The following is a 12,801-nucleotide window of genomic DNA, read 5'->3' as shown; positions in this document are numbered from 1 at the left end:
GAAGCATTCATTTTCTGTAAAGAACGCGCATTTTTCCCACTACAGCTGGCAACGTTCTCGGACCCATACGTTTCTCTGTAGCATTTCCATTACGGCATCTATCCACATTATTAGTACTTGCAGCTAGTCTGGCTATCACCAGACTAAGCTCAATCTTTTAAGACTGAACATTGGTCTGAGGAGTCTGCTCTGTATTTTCTACTGCACAAGAGGCGTGATCAACGGGCAGAGTTCAAATGACTCTGTACGCAATTGGATAGTCCTTCAACCAATCAGACCAACGATCCGGGTGACGTACTTTGCAGAGCGACACGAAAACTCCAGGCAGGAAATGTGTGTGTGATGCAGCGATGGAATCAAGCGATTTTTGCAGGTTGTGCAAAAGTTAGTGGTATTTACACCCAATCGAGTGAGTTGTTTTCTAAAAAGAAGCCATTGAGCATCGTGGAGAGGTTAAAAGGAATTGGATAGAGCCATAACAGCTCTGGAATTGGATTGGATTAAACCCGCCAATAGCGTTTGTCCTGATTGGCTTATGGTGTCCTGATTGGCTTATGATCCGATCTGTTTGATCGGATCACGGTGATCGCATGTTGATACCAAATGTAAACCCAGTCTCTGACGTCACAAACTACCTTGTAACCAATCAGATCAACGTGTGATCGTCAACGAGTGGATCTCTGAGCTGAGTGAGTGAGTGGAGGCGAGGCTCATTTGTATATTCATAGAACCACGTATACTAAATGAGGCAAGGGTGTTGAGTTACATTCAAGCTATTTTAAGGCATGAAGAAATCTTTTTCAAGGAAATTTTTATTTAAATTGTCATTTTGGTGATCAAAGATGAGTTTTAAGGGATAAAATGATTGACTACAGGGACAACTTGACTAAGTTACACTGGGGGTCCAGTTCTTCTCAGGCTACAAATTCTAAACATAATGCCAATAATTAAGTAGCTAAGTCCAGATATTGATTGAACAGAATTATTAATAATGAGTGCGTTTCTTGAAGGTATAAGCAGCGAGGTGTTCAGTGCTGCACACTATGTACGTTTGACTGATGTGTTTTGATGAGGGTAATTTCCTTCCTTTCTGCACAGCCATGATGCGAGCGACTCTGCTGACTTTACTACTTTCCTGACTGCAAGTCTCACATGTCACACCGCAGAGCAAATGCCATATCTGCTTTCTCTGCCGCACTATGACCAGAGAGATGATTACAATAAACAGCAAATCACTTCATGGTGATACATTGAGGTCTTATGCTTCCTGTTGCATAATGACATACAGCGGTGCTTGAATGTTTGTGAATCCTTTAGCATTTCTGCATAAATATGACCTAAAACATCATCAGATTTGTAAAAGTCCTAAAAGTAAACCCAATCAAACAAATGTGACCTGTCTCAAGTCCTGAAAAGTGAAGTCAAATCTTTTCTATCGCCCCCAGGAGGCTGGATGCAGTATAGCTCATAAACCCCGCCCTCTCCATGTAATCTAAAAAGACGTGAGACAAACTAAACCAGGGGTCCCCAACCCCCGGACATTTGGTACTGGGCCGCACAAAAAGAATACTTAACTTACCGTATTTTCCGGACTTTTAAGTCGCATCAATCAAAAAATGCGTCATGAAGAAGAAAAAACATATAGCCTAAGTCACACTGGACTATAAGTCGCATTTATTTAGAAATGTATTTCACACACACACAAAAAAACAATGTTACAGACGGGACAGTTCTCCGTTACGGACGTGAGCGCTCTGAAAGCGGCACTAAAAGACTGCTTTAAAACTTTCACAGAGACCTCAAACAGAAAGCACAAAGCCTGTCTTTAAATTTAATTTTGTTTTGTATTAATTGTATCTTAATTTTAATCAATGTTTCATCAACCAATTGCCTGGATTTAATAAATAATAATAATAAAGAAGTAAATATAGTAGAAAATAGATAATAATGACACGGAGGCGCCGGCGCATGAACTGGAGCTCGTCTCATAAATTAACCGAAACTCAGTGATAAGGTAGCCTACTTGCCTCACAGACCTGAGATATATAGAAAGCTTGAAATGTCTACTTTTAAACAGAACAATTCAAAACAAAAGAAAACAGACTATTCTCTGCTTATGTCATCCCGATGAAATGTGCATTTCTCTCTGGCGCGTTGACTACTGCGAAGATCGCGAGTCAGCATCGTCAACTTCATCTTTGCAGCCGACACTGACACAGAAAACACTTGTTTATTAGTAAACAATTAAAATGTCTCCTGCTGTATTTTACATATTCATATCATTAATTTTGCCGGTTCTTTGTGACAGCTTTTATGTGCTTTATTGGCAGCGCCACCCTTACATGTTACATAAACGCATCAGCAACGAAAACATGGAGATTTTTTTCTTTTGGGGGGCATTTTGTTTGTGTTCAGGCTTTCTCAGTTGTCTTTAGGCGCGATGTTACGAGGACACTGCTAATAAAGTTGCGAGAAGGCCTACACATTGGATTCACGTTTAATATTATATTGAAAAAATACCCCCCTTTTTATGCCGGTCGTATCATTTTATTTTGTTGTATTTATCCGCCACACCTTAAAGGCCGGTCCGTGAAAATATTGTCTGATATTAAACTGGTCCGTGGCGCAAAAAAGATTGACTAAACAATCAAATTATTTTTTTCCAAAGATGGTTTCTGTCGTTTTAGGTAGTTTTTATTCACGCTGAAGTAAGATCAAGTGTTAGTTTTTTTAAATAAGTTTGGTTTAAGTTAAAAACGGGAGTGTGACTTCATGATTGACAGATGAGATTGACGGATGAGATTGACAGCTGAGATTGACGGATGAGATTGACAGTTTCTCTGAGCGAAGTAGTCACTGAGGCACCAACGACTTTTTTCGGGATCTTCGGAAGGAGATTGGAGCTTAAACTTTAATTTCTACATTTCCATAGCTGTTTATTTCACACCGACATATTGAGTTGTTCTGCAGTAACTGTACAAACCGATTTTGCGGGAGTGTGTGTGATGCCGCGGCTCCACTTCACACTCGCTACTGCGCAGACTCGGGCTCCGAGATGTAAGCGCCATATCTACAATATATTTCCTTTTCTACAATGGAATCGAGTGAAGGTGCGTCATCCATCTTTTTTTTACAGTCTATGCAAAAAATATTTACTTTGTCAATTATTTATTAAGAACAATTATCCCGTATTACATATCTTAGAGCGGCACAAGTATGTGATTTTTTGCTTTCAGTATCCGGTGTGACCCTCTTGCGCAGCGATAACGGCCACTAAACGTTTCCAGCAACTGCTGATCAGTCCTGCACAACGACTTGGAGGAATTTTAGCCCATTCCTCAGTACAGAACAGCTTCAACTCTGGGATGTTGGTGTGTTTCCTCACATGAACTGCTTGCTTTCAAGTCCTTTCACAACATTTTAAATTGGATTAAGGTCTGGACTTTGACTTGGCCAATCCAAAACCTTAACTTTGATCTTCTTTAACCATTCTTTGGTAGAATGACTAATGTGCTTGGGGGGTCGCTGTCTTGCTGCATTACCCACTTTCTCTTGAGCTTCAGTTCACGGACAGATGTCCTAACATTTGCCTTTAGAATTGCCTGGCATAATTCATAATTTATTGTTCCATCAATGATAGCAATTCATCCAGGCGCAGATGCAGATGCAAGCAAAACAGGCCCAAACCATGATACCACCACCAACATGTTTCACAGAGGGCATAAGCATATTATGCTGGAATGCAGTGTTTTTCTTTCTCCAAACATAACGCTTCTCATTTAAACCAAAAAGTTATATTTTTGTCTCATTCGTCCACCAATAGCCCTCTGGCTTGTCCTCTTAATCTTTAGCACAGACGGGCAGCAATGTTCTTCTTGGAGGGCATAGGCTTTCTCTAGCATGAATTTTTTCAATTGAATTTCTTGAATGTCTTGAATTTCTTCCATTTCTCCACAATCTGACTGTGGATTTGTGGAGTCAAAACTCTTTAGAGATGGTTTTATAACCTTTTCTAGTCTGATGAGCGACAACAACTCTTTTCTGAAGTCCTTCGTCCGTGTCATGATGATACACTTCCAAAATGTGTTGTGAAGTTTAGACTTCGCTAGATCCCTGTTCTTTAAATAAAACAGGGCACACACTGACACCTGATTGTCATCCCATTGATTGAAAACATCTCAGAACGGGTGGAGCCTAATTTCACCTTCAAATGAACTGCTAATCCTAGAGCTTCACATGGACAATTGGATCATTTTCTTGTATAAATAAATGACCAATTATAATATGTTGTCTCATTTGTTTAAATGAGTTCTCTTTGGCTACTTTTTAGGACATCTGATGATGTTTGAAGTCATATTTATGCAGAAATATAGAAATTTCTAAAAGGTTCACAAACTCGAGCACCACTGTATGTGCGGGAGCAAACTCACACGTGAGCTGACTCTGTGTTTGTTTATATGCGTGTTGTATTGCTCATCAAAGTGGTACTTGTGCTTATCCTGGATGCCACAACCTATATAGAAATATCAAGATTACATTCGCTTGCGCGATCTCAATCAGGAAGACTTACTTTTCACAGATTACCAACCTTTGAGCTCCCGCACATACGTCATTATGCGACAGGAAGTTCGCGCTCGACTGCCATGAACGCGCTCAGGACCGGTTCTTGAACAGAGCGATTGAGGCAAGCAGGGCGGGGCCGAGAGCCGTGGGAACGGAGCCAATAAGCACAGGCGAGTGCTAATGAGGACATTTAATTTAATATTCAACAATATTATTGATCTGCCTGCATTGACACCATTATATGAGAACTGAACTGAGCTGGATGATGACATCGCGGTTTTCTCCAGAGTGGCTATATGAATAAATGAACTAAATTAATAACTTTTTTACAACAAAAATGAACCATCACTGAAATTACTTGCGTTATTTTCCTGTTATCTCTGTAAAGCTGCTTTGAAACAATCTGTATTGTAAAAAGCATATATATAAATAAAAGTCTTGAGTCCCACGGATGAGCTCCAGAAGGATAAAAGGAGGAGTGACGACAGTGAAGGACGAGAGAGGACCAGGCCTGGACTACATGATGTTGTGTTTTGTTTATGTGTGCTTGTTTTGTTACGCTTTACTTTCGTTTTGTGTTTGTTTATTTTATGATCTTAAAGTTGGGCAATTCCGCGCAAAACTGTCACATCCATAACGCCAACTAAATACCATGGCATTGTGTTGGCGTTATGGATGTGACAGTTTTGCGTGGAATTGCCCAGTTACGTTGAACAGTCGCCGGTTCCCGCCTCCTCCTTCACTGAGATTTAACGTTGATACACCGATTATTTCGCTTCATAAGACATCAATCCATCGTAAGGAGTCATGGGTATTAATTTAGTTTTGCCTGTTGTTGTTTTATTCTCAAAGGGATGGTAGCCATTGACTAAAAATCTTCTTTACATTTCTACTGGAGAAAAAAAAGACACCTACATATTGGATGGCCTGAGGGTGAGTAAATTAACAGCAATTTTTCATTTTTGTGTGAACTGCCCCTTTAATGAGTGTTGCAGTGATTTACCACAGGTAGGAGAAGTTACAGTTATTTTACATATCAATATGATAAAAGACACCAATTTTTATAACTATAGTAGTTATAAATATAATGTGAAAAATAAAAAAGTCTTCCACCAAGTCACATCTTTCAAATGTTTTCTGTTTATGGTTGCCAACAACACTTGTTGTTCATTAATAAAGAATGTGCGGTCACATGTGTGTGTTTATCTACATTTTCAACAAGTATTCGTTACTTCAATGAGCTCATTGTTTCTGCCTTAAATTATTACATTGTTAAATTAATACATTTTTAGCTAACTGTGATTTTGTATAGGTACATTTCTGAAATACATAACTTAGACAGCTCTGATAACACATCCCTCTAAATATTGTGGATGTGGACTCATTCATTTTCTGTAAAGCTGCTTTGAAACGATGTGTATTGTGAAAAGCGCTATACAAATAAATGTGAAATTAATTTTACGCACCAGGTTTAACCAGTCTATCATGAATTTCACTTCACATGGGCGTTTGCAATGCAACGCTAAGACTAAAATTCTAATTTTCATAACAATGAGTGAGTCTTCTTATTTTGCTTTGCAAATAAAGGCAAGGCAAAACAGAATGAATATAAACTACTTCCTAAAATATACAGGTATTCAACAGTTCCTACTGCATTTCTGCAAGGCTGTGTCTTGTACCATAATGTGCAGTACCAGTATCATAATGTTCCAGCCTACATGAACGCCTATAGTATACCATCAAACAGATAAGGCGTAACACTTACACACTGACGTTATGTCTTGCTATATATCCCGTTATGTCTTGCTATAAAAAAAAACAAATCCTTTAATGATTAGGAAAAATTGCTGCATTTCCCTCTTATGAAACCAGATACTATTATTCAAAGAATCCATCCATTTACAGGAAAATGTGGTTTCATTGGGCTACTCCAGGCTGATTAATACAGCAGTTTACTGAGTCGTATCGTGAAGTTCATTGATGTGATCTGATGTAACTGTAACTGGCATGAATCATTTATATGAGTAGTTGTCTTACCGACTGATGCTGATGCTGATGTCCGAGGCTCAGCTGATGAATGCGGTAAATGATCCACCTGCGCCCGAGATCAGATCAGACGATCCGCAGACAGCATGAACACGGACACACGCACACACATCCAGCACTGTCACGCGCTCAGATTTACACTCTCACCAGTCGTCTTCCTTTGTGTCTTTTCTGGTTGTAAATGACAGCAGTGTTGGAGAAGGAGCCCTTGACTGAGGCGGAACACTCCCACTGTGCGCTAACTAGACAAAACACAGAGAAACAGCGCCGCCTATGCGTCAATGCGGGGTAATGCAACACCTTCCTACATCAGCCAACCCTCGTGTTCTGTTGAGATATGTTTCCTGATCGAAATTAATCATGTTAAATTCGAATTGAACCCATTATTTCCTAAAAAAATCATCTAATAATCAAGTAAAAATGTGTTGTTGAAGCTCTAGCCGAGTTTAGGCCACTCAGGTATACCTTTCTGTAGCAATTTGACCCCTGAAAAAAAAAAAAAAATTATGAAGCAATAAATACTTTTTCATTACCACTTAATATTCAAAATAAATGTTGAGAGAATACTTGGAATTAGCAAAATGCCGTTTAAAATACTTAGTAGTAGACATTTCACATTTCACTAGGCGGCCATCTTTGAAACGGCAGGGTTTTTTTTCAGTCATTCATACAGCTATCTCTTCCAATCAAATTCTCCGTTTCTGCAGTGACGTGATGACTTTACTAATCAGCCATTGGCTGTTTTATTTAGAAGGCGGGACTTGATCCGCCATATTGCACGTTGCGCTTTCTCTTCTCCCATTCATGAGTGAGGTGAACATTTTCTTCTTTATTTACTGTCTATGGGTGAACCATCTGTATAAAGTCTTTGGAAGGCTATATCATGTCAAATCGCAGGACATCAACTCAATTTTATCACTTATCTACCTAACTGTACATGAGGACCAGCCAGAAAATTTGCAAAAGTAAAAGTGTAGATAAAAAAACACAATGTGAAAAAATGAAAGGGTCTTAATACTTCCTGAGTGCACTGTATTTAATATCTTTGGAAACATTTTTTTTTCCACCAGATATAAAACAGATAATAAGAAACAGAGACAACCAATACAGGGTGGGAGGTTTACCCATTGGCATCACAAGTGCTTTGAGCTACAGTATTTGTCTTAATGACCCTGTACATGTGCGATTGAACCAAAAAAATATGAGGAAAATACTATATTTGATTAAGGTATTTATCTGACAAAATTAGTTAATTAATTAATTTCTATTTCTATTAAATGTTACTAATTAAACAGTTCAACACTTTATCACTAGCTATATATATATATATATATATATATATATATATATATATATATATATATATATATATATGAAGAGTTCAGATGCAAAAGCCTCTAAGTGCCATCTGAAATTTTCTTCTAGAATGATCATTTTTATCAAGCTCGTATATTTAAGTTCAATAATTTCACTTAAATGGCAATGCAAATTACCTATTAATTGTCATTTAAGTGAAATTACTGAACTTAAATATACAAGCTTTATAAAAATTATCATTCTAGAAGCAAATGTCAGATGGCACTTAGAGGCTTTTGCATCTGAACTCTTCATATATATATATACAATAATTTTAGACATTTCTCCTTATATAAAATGTTTGGACTAAAAGGCTCTTTATAATTTAGTAACGAATCTTGGGTTCTATAAAGAACCCCAATTAACATTTATTTTCCTAAGGGTGTACATTGACTACAACATAATCAGATGATCAGATAATCAATAAATATTAAATTTTCTCTCTTGTTTTTGCATGTGTCCATAATTTGTTTGTATGACAGCCTGGCCAAAAAATATGTCGGCACAATTTGGCATGTTTCATTGCGTTATCATCACTAATAAAACAATTGACGCAATATGCTTACAAAATCTTTAACACATTTAAAAAAAAATATATATTTGAATAAAGGGTGAAGGTGTTGATTTTCCAAGGCCGGACATCACTTTTGGTCACTACTGTATATGGATGCAGATTTGAAACATTTCGTGAATGTTTGTTGCATTATTTGAAGAAAAAATCATTTACATAAGTAAAAGCATAAACAAAAGTACAATAATGATGATAATAATAATAATAATTTAATAATGTGTGATCAAGTAATTTTGCAGTACTTTATATTCTCAAAGATATCCTTAAACCAACAGGAAACAAGATTAAGCACCAAAATGTTTAAACTTTTTTTCCCCCATATATAACATCATGTAAGAAACAAGTCCGTCTTTAACAGGTCTCGATCTGCAGCGCAGACTCCAGCGCTCTCCTCCTCCGAAGCGGCATGAACCGGGACAGGAACACCACTCTCCTCTTTGATTTCGTCTTGGTTGACGAGACTGAAACTGATGATCTAGAAAATGGATATAGTGTTTTATTAGACGTAAGAGCTCTAAATCTTCCGCAAAGCATTTCCATCACTTCTACAGTCATTTCTATTTTTAAAAATCATTTCAGTTTTGATCATTTCATCATTTCAAGAGCAATTTCTGAATTATTTTTGAGCTTATAAATGCTCACTGACTATATTAATTTCCATATCTCCAAGCCTTTGGAAGTTTCCCATGACTGCAGGATCTCCGTCAACAGTTCATAATTGCGTCAGATATGCTTTAGCTCTGTCACCTGTCCATGGCTTCCCAAAGACGCTGCTTCAGTTATGTGCCGGTAGAGATCGTGGCGGGCTATGAAACTATTGAGCCAATCTCGACCTACAGGAATCACAAACTGAAGTCAGCAACACAAGAAGAGCGAGTGGATTTACTGCAAGAGTCGTCCGGACAGACCCTACCTGCTAACCTCTGCTCCCCCCAGTTGTTGGGCACAGGAATGTTGTTCTTCTGTGCAAATTCAAATGCCATTTCCCTGCATTTCTTTGGAGTAAGAGTGTGTGTGCGATCAGCCAGCGTCCTGATGTTTTCTGCGAGCTCCTCCTCCGATTCCTCGGACAAGATCCTCTTGGCTTCCGCCGTTCCTCTGTACCCGACTGTCTTCTCTCTCTTCTCTTCAGCCTTCTTCATGTACCTCTGCAGGGTGGACCTGCCGATCTTCCGCTCCTTCGCCACTGTTCTGATGGATTTCCCACGCTTGACTTCAACGGACGCTTTCTCCAGCTCCTCGTAGGTTACCGAGCCCCAGTCCGTCTTTCGAATATAGTTTCGTGGCATGATAGCTTTCCTAGTTTCGACAACAACATGAAATGCATTATTAAATTGCATTTTAACATTACATACACGACCGTTCAAAAGTTGGTGTCAGTAAGATTTAAAAAAAATAGTTTTATACAGCAAGGATGCATTAAATGGATCAAAAGTGACTACAGCAACATAGTGTCGGCCCAGATCCGGGCCACATCTGGCACATCTGGATTTCACGCGTATCACATGTGGGCCGGATCTGGGCCGACACTCTGTTGCTGTCTGGGAAGACATTTGCACAAATGTTGTTTGTTTGAACTCTCTATTCATCAAAGACTCCCTTTATAAGATATATCAGGAGCAGCACAACTGTTTTCAACACTGATAATAATCATAAATGTTTCTTGAGCAACAAATCATCATATTAGAATGATTTCTGAAGGATCATGTGACACTGAAGAGTTATGATAATAATAATGATAGTAGTAATAAGAGTAATGATGCTGAAAATTCAGCTTTTAACACAGGAATAAATTACACTTTAACATATATTCACATAGAAAACAAATTGGAATAATATTTTCACAATAATACTGTTTTTACTGTATTTTTGATCAAATAAATGCAGCCTTGGTGAGCAAAAGAGACTTATTTTAAAAATCATGAAAAAAAATTATACATTTAATAAATAATTTTATGATTTACAGTGGTCCATGAGTCTAAGCCCACGAGTCAGAATGCTTCTATTTTGCATTTCTCTAATTTAATCATTTTTTTCCATTACAAATGATTACAAAATGAAAATATTATCAACATATATTAATTTTAATTCATAACCTTTGTTTTGTATTTTTCAAAATGACAAAACTTTCTGTTTATTTTTAAACCTGTTTAGTTTCAATCTTGTTTTGAATTTCAGATTTTCAGTCTGTATAATTTTAGAGCTGAATAATAAACTTTGACATGAAAAAAAAAAAAAAACACTTTCCAAGTAAAACAAACTTACTTCTCCTTTGTGTTTCTCTCATTTACAGACAGCCGGTTATGCTGTGCAACTTCAGAATGTTTGGTCACATGACAAAGCAGTACACAGTTGCCTAGAAACAAGGGTGTCTCAACTTACCCACTGGCTCATCTTACCCAACTCAACCCTATGTTCTACTTTCTGTGATGCCGTCTGACAGTGTCTGCTTCAGGACTTGTACTCTGAAAGAAATCATTTTGTTGTAGCCATCTGAAGGTATAACAATCATATTTACTTGACACAGAAATGATACACAAATTACACAAAAGCTCAAATTAGGATATTCAATAAGAAAATGATTTGTTTTAGAAATATGGTCCCCACCCACATATTGTCAGGGAAGAAATTCTGCAATGTTACAGCATGCTGTATATTTTACATTGGATTTTTACTGGATGAATTCTACTGCTAAATGTTTGATGTTCACTTGACAGTATAATGAAGAAAAATGCATAATTCAGTTATTTTGCTTGATAGGAGCGTTCTGTTATGTCAGGCTCTATATCTTCTCAGCCAGGGGTCCGGGGCCCACTAGGGGGATCCAGTAAGTCTTAAAATGATTTAAATACAGTTTTATTAATACAATCTTAATAAAAATAAATAAAATAAACACACTAAATTTTTTTAAAAAGTTGTACAACATTAAACTTCATATTTTTGAGCAATTATTTTTTCGATATCAGATTAGAGGGTTTTAAATTAGGGGATCTAATCTTGGAATCAAAAAGGTTGGGAATCTCTGCTTAGCATAAAGCTGCGGTCACACTAGACTTTGAGTATGCGAGATTTCACCAAACTTGAACTTTGGAACGCAGCGAAATGGGAAACTTTTGAAGCATTCGCATGCGTATGAAATGAAAAGTGTAGTGTGATAAATTTGTTGTAACTGCAAATCATAATAAAAGCAGTAAGGCACTTGCTATATTACGGCTCAATTGGCTTATAACCATATTAAAGCAGATTTAGCCTAATTAATGACCATTTTGTAAAAATGTTGACATTGTACATTTATTGTTTAATAAACTTATTAACATGCCTAAGACTTTTGCACAGTACTGTATATAAATGCTATAAATCTTTCACATCTTAAGCTTAACATTTAGACAACACTCTGTTCTCTCAAAAGGTCTTTTTGAAGGCTTTTTTTTAAATTCAAAAGCATTCAGCTTGATTTAAGAGCAATTTAACTTCTACATTTACTGTCATTATGCACAAATGCTTATACACTAGTATCACTTCTGTTTTGTGCTACCAAAAAAACTATCACTGCCACTTTGTGTAGACATACTGTGTGCTATGTAATAACATCTTTAAATTACCATGGTAAATGAATGTTAATCACTTAGTCAGAACTCAGAACCAATGGGGTTTGTTCTCTCGTGTCAAGCAGATTCTGTTGAGCTTGTTTATGTTTGCTGATCAATGGTAATATGTTAATAAAAGCCTAAATTGCATCTGTTCATCATATAAACCGCTCGATTCATGTGGCTTAGTTTTACGATCTCTTTATGAACTTTTTGAAGCGTCAAAGTGGTAGTTGCGTAGCTGTCAATGGAGGGACAGAAATCTCCCAGATTTCATTTAAAGATCTTCATTTGTGTTTCGCAGATGAACGAAGGTCTTACGGGTTTGGAACAACATGAGGGTGAGTAAATAATGACAGCATTTTCATTTTTGGGCGAACTAATCCTTTAACATGCAATAATCCCATCACTGTACCATGGTACTGCCACAGTGATGCGTGTAAATGGACTGATTATGCACTGTCAATCTGTCCACAGTGAATATGATTTCATACAATAAACTTTCTACATGCAAACATATTCTTACAAATCGCCGAAGCAGCTAAAAGCATCACTGCGTGAGATTTGAGAAGTACAAACACACGCAGGTGCCAAAAAAAAAAAAACACACACACTTACAGGACAACACAGAGCTCTTCCGCCGGAATGGGAGTTGTTGCCGGAAGTCGTCACTGAGGT

General features: G+C 37.3%; 2 protein-coding genes across 5 annotated transcripts in view; both read right to left on the bottom strand.

Annotated features, from left to right (window-relative positions):
• Positions 1-7,272, bottom strand: part of cdc42se2 (CDC42 small effector 2) — a 37,437-nt gene extending 30,165 nt beyond the window's left edge. Inside the window, exons 1-3 of the mRNA XM_084400941.1 lie at positions 7,207-7,272; positions 7,075-7,095; positions 6,601-6,851 (exon numbers count right to left, since the gene is read on the bottom strand). The gene's annotated coding sequence lies outside the window, so the exon portion shown is untranslated. The remainder of the gene's footprint in view (positions 1-6,600; positions 6,852-7,074; positions 7,096-7,206) is intronic.
• Positions 7,273-8,726: 1,454 nt separating this feature from the next.
• Positions 8,727-12,788, bottom strand: LOC311284712 (uncharacterized protein). Of its 4 annotated transcripts, XM_084399916.1 has the most exons (5): positions 12,742-12,788; positions 10,919-11,001; positions 9,450-9,835; positions 9,284-9,369; positions 8,727-9,011 (listed from the first exon to the last, which is right to left on the bottom strand). In XM_084399916.1, the coding sequence occupies exons 3-5, from the start codon at positions 9,823-9,825 to the stop codon at positions 8,865-8,867; spliced, it is 609 nt and encodes a 202-aa protein (XP_084256042.1). In that variant the 5' UTR covers positions 9,826-9,835; positions 10,919-11,001; positions 12,742-12,788; the 3' UTR covers positions 8,727-8,864. The 4 variants fall into 4 exon arrangements, 3 of the variants coding, with proteins under 3 accessions (XP_084256042.1, XP_084256041.1, XP_084256040.1); XM_084399915.1 differs by lacking the exon at positions 12,742-12,788 and having other exon boundaries at positions 10,802-10,942; XM_084399914.1 differs by lacking the exons at positions 10,919-11,001; positions 12,742-12,788 and having other exon boundaries at positions 9,450-10,011.
• Between the last annotated feature and the right edge of the window lie 13 nt (positions 12,789-12,801).

This window comes from Rutilus rutilus (genome assembly GCF_951802725.1).
Source record: "Rutilus rutilus genome assembly, chromosome: 25".
Lineage (NCBI taxonomy): Eukaryota > Metazoa > Chordata > Actinopteri > Cypriniformes > Leuciscidae > Rutilus > Rutilus rutilus.
The sequence above is the reverse complement of the archived record's forward strand: the minus strand, read 5'-3'. Positions and strand labels throughout refer to the sequence as shown.

Bases quoted from the DNA above. Each gene is read 5' to 3' on its own strand.
- LOC311284712 (XM_084399914.1), bottom strand. From the start codon at position 9,876: ATGCAATTTAATAATGCATTTCATGTTGTTGTCGAAACTAGGAAAGCT. The intron at 9,370-9,449 runs GTAGGGTCTGTC...TGATTCCTGTAG, and splicing joins GGGGGAGCAGAGGTTAGCAG to GTCGAGATTGGCTCAATAGT. The intron at 9,012-9,283 runs GTGACAGAGCTA...TCCATTTTCTAG, and splicing joins CTTTGGGAAGCCATGGACAG to ATCATCAGTTTCAGTCTCGT.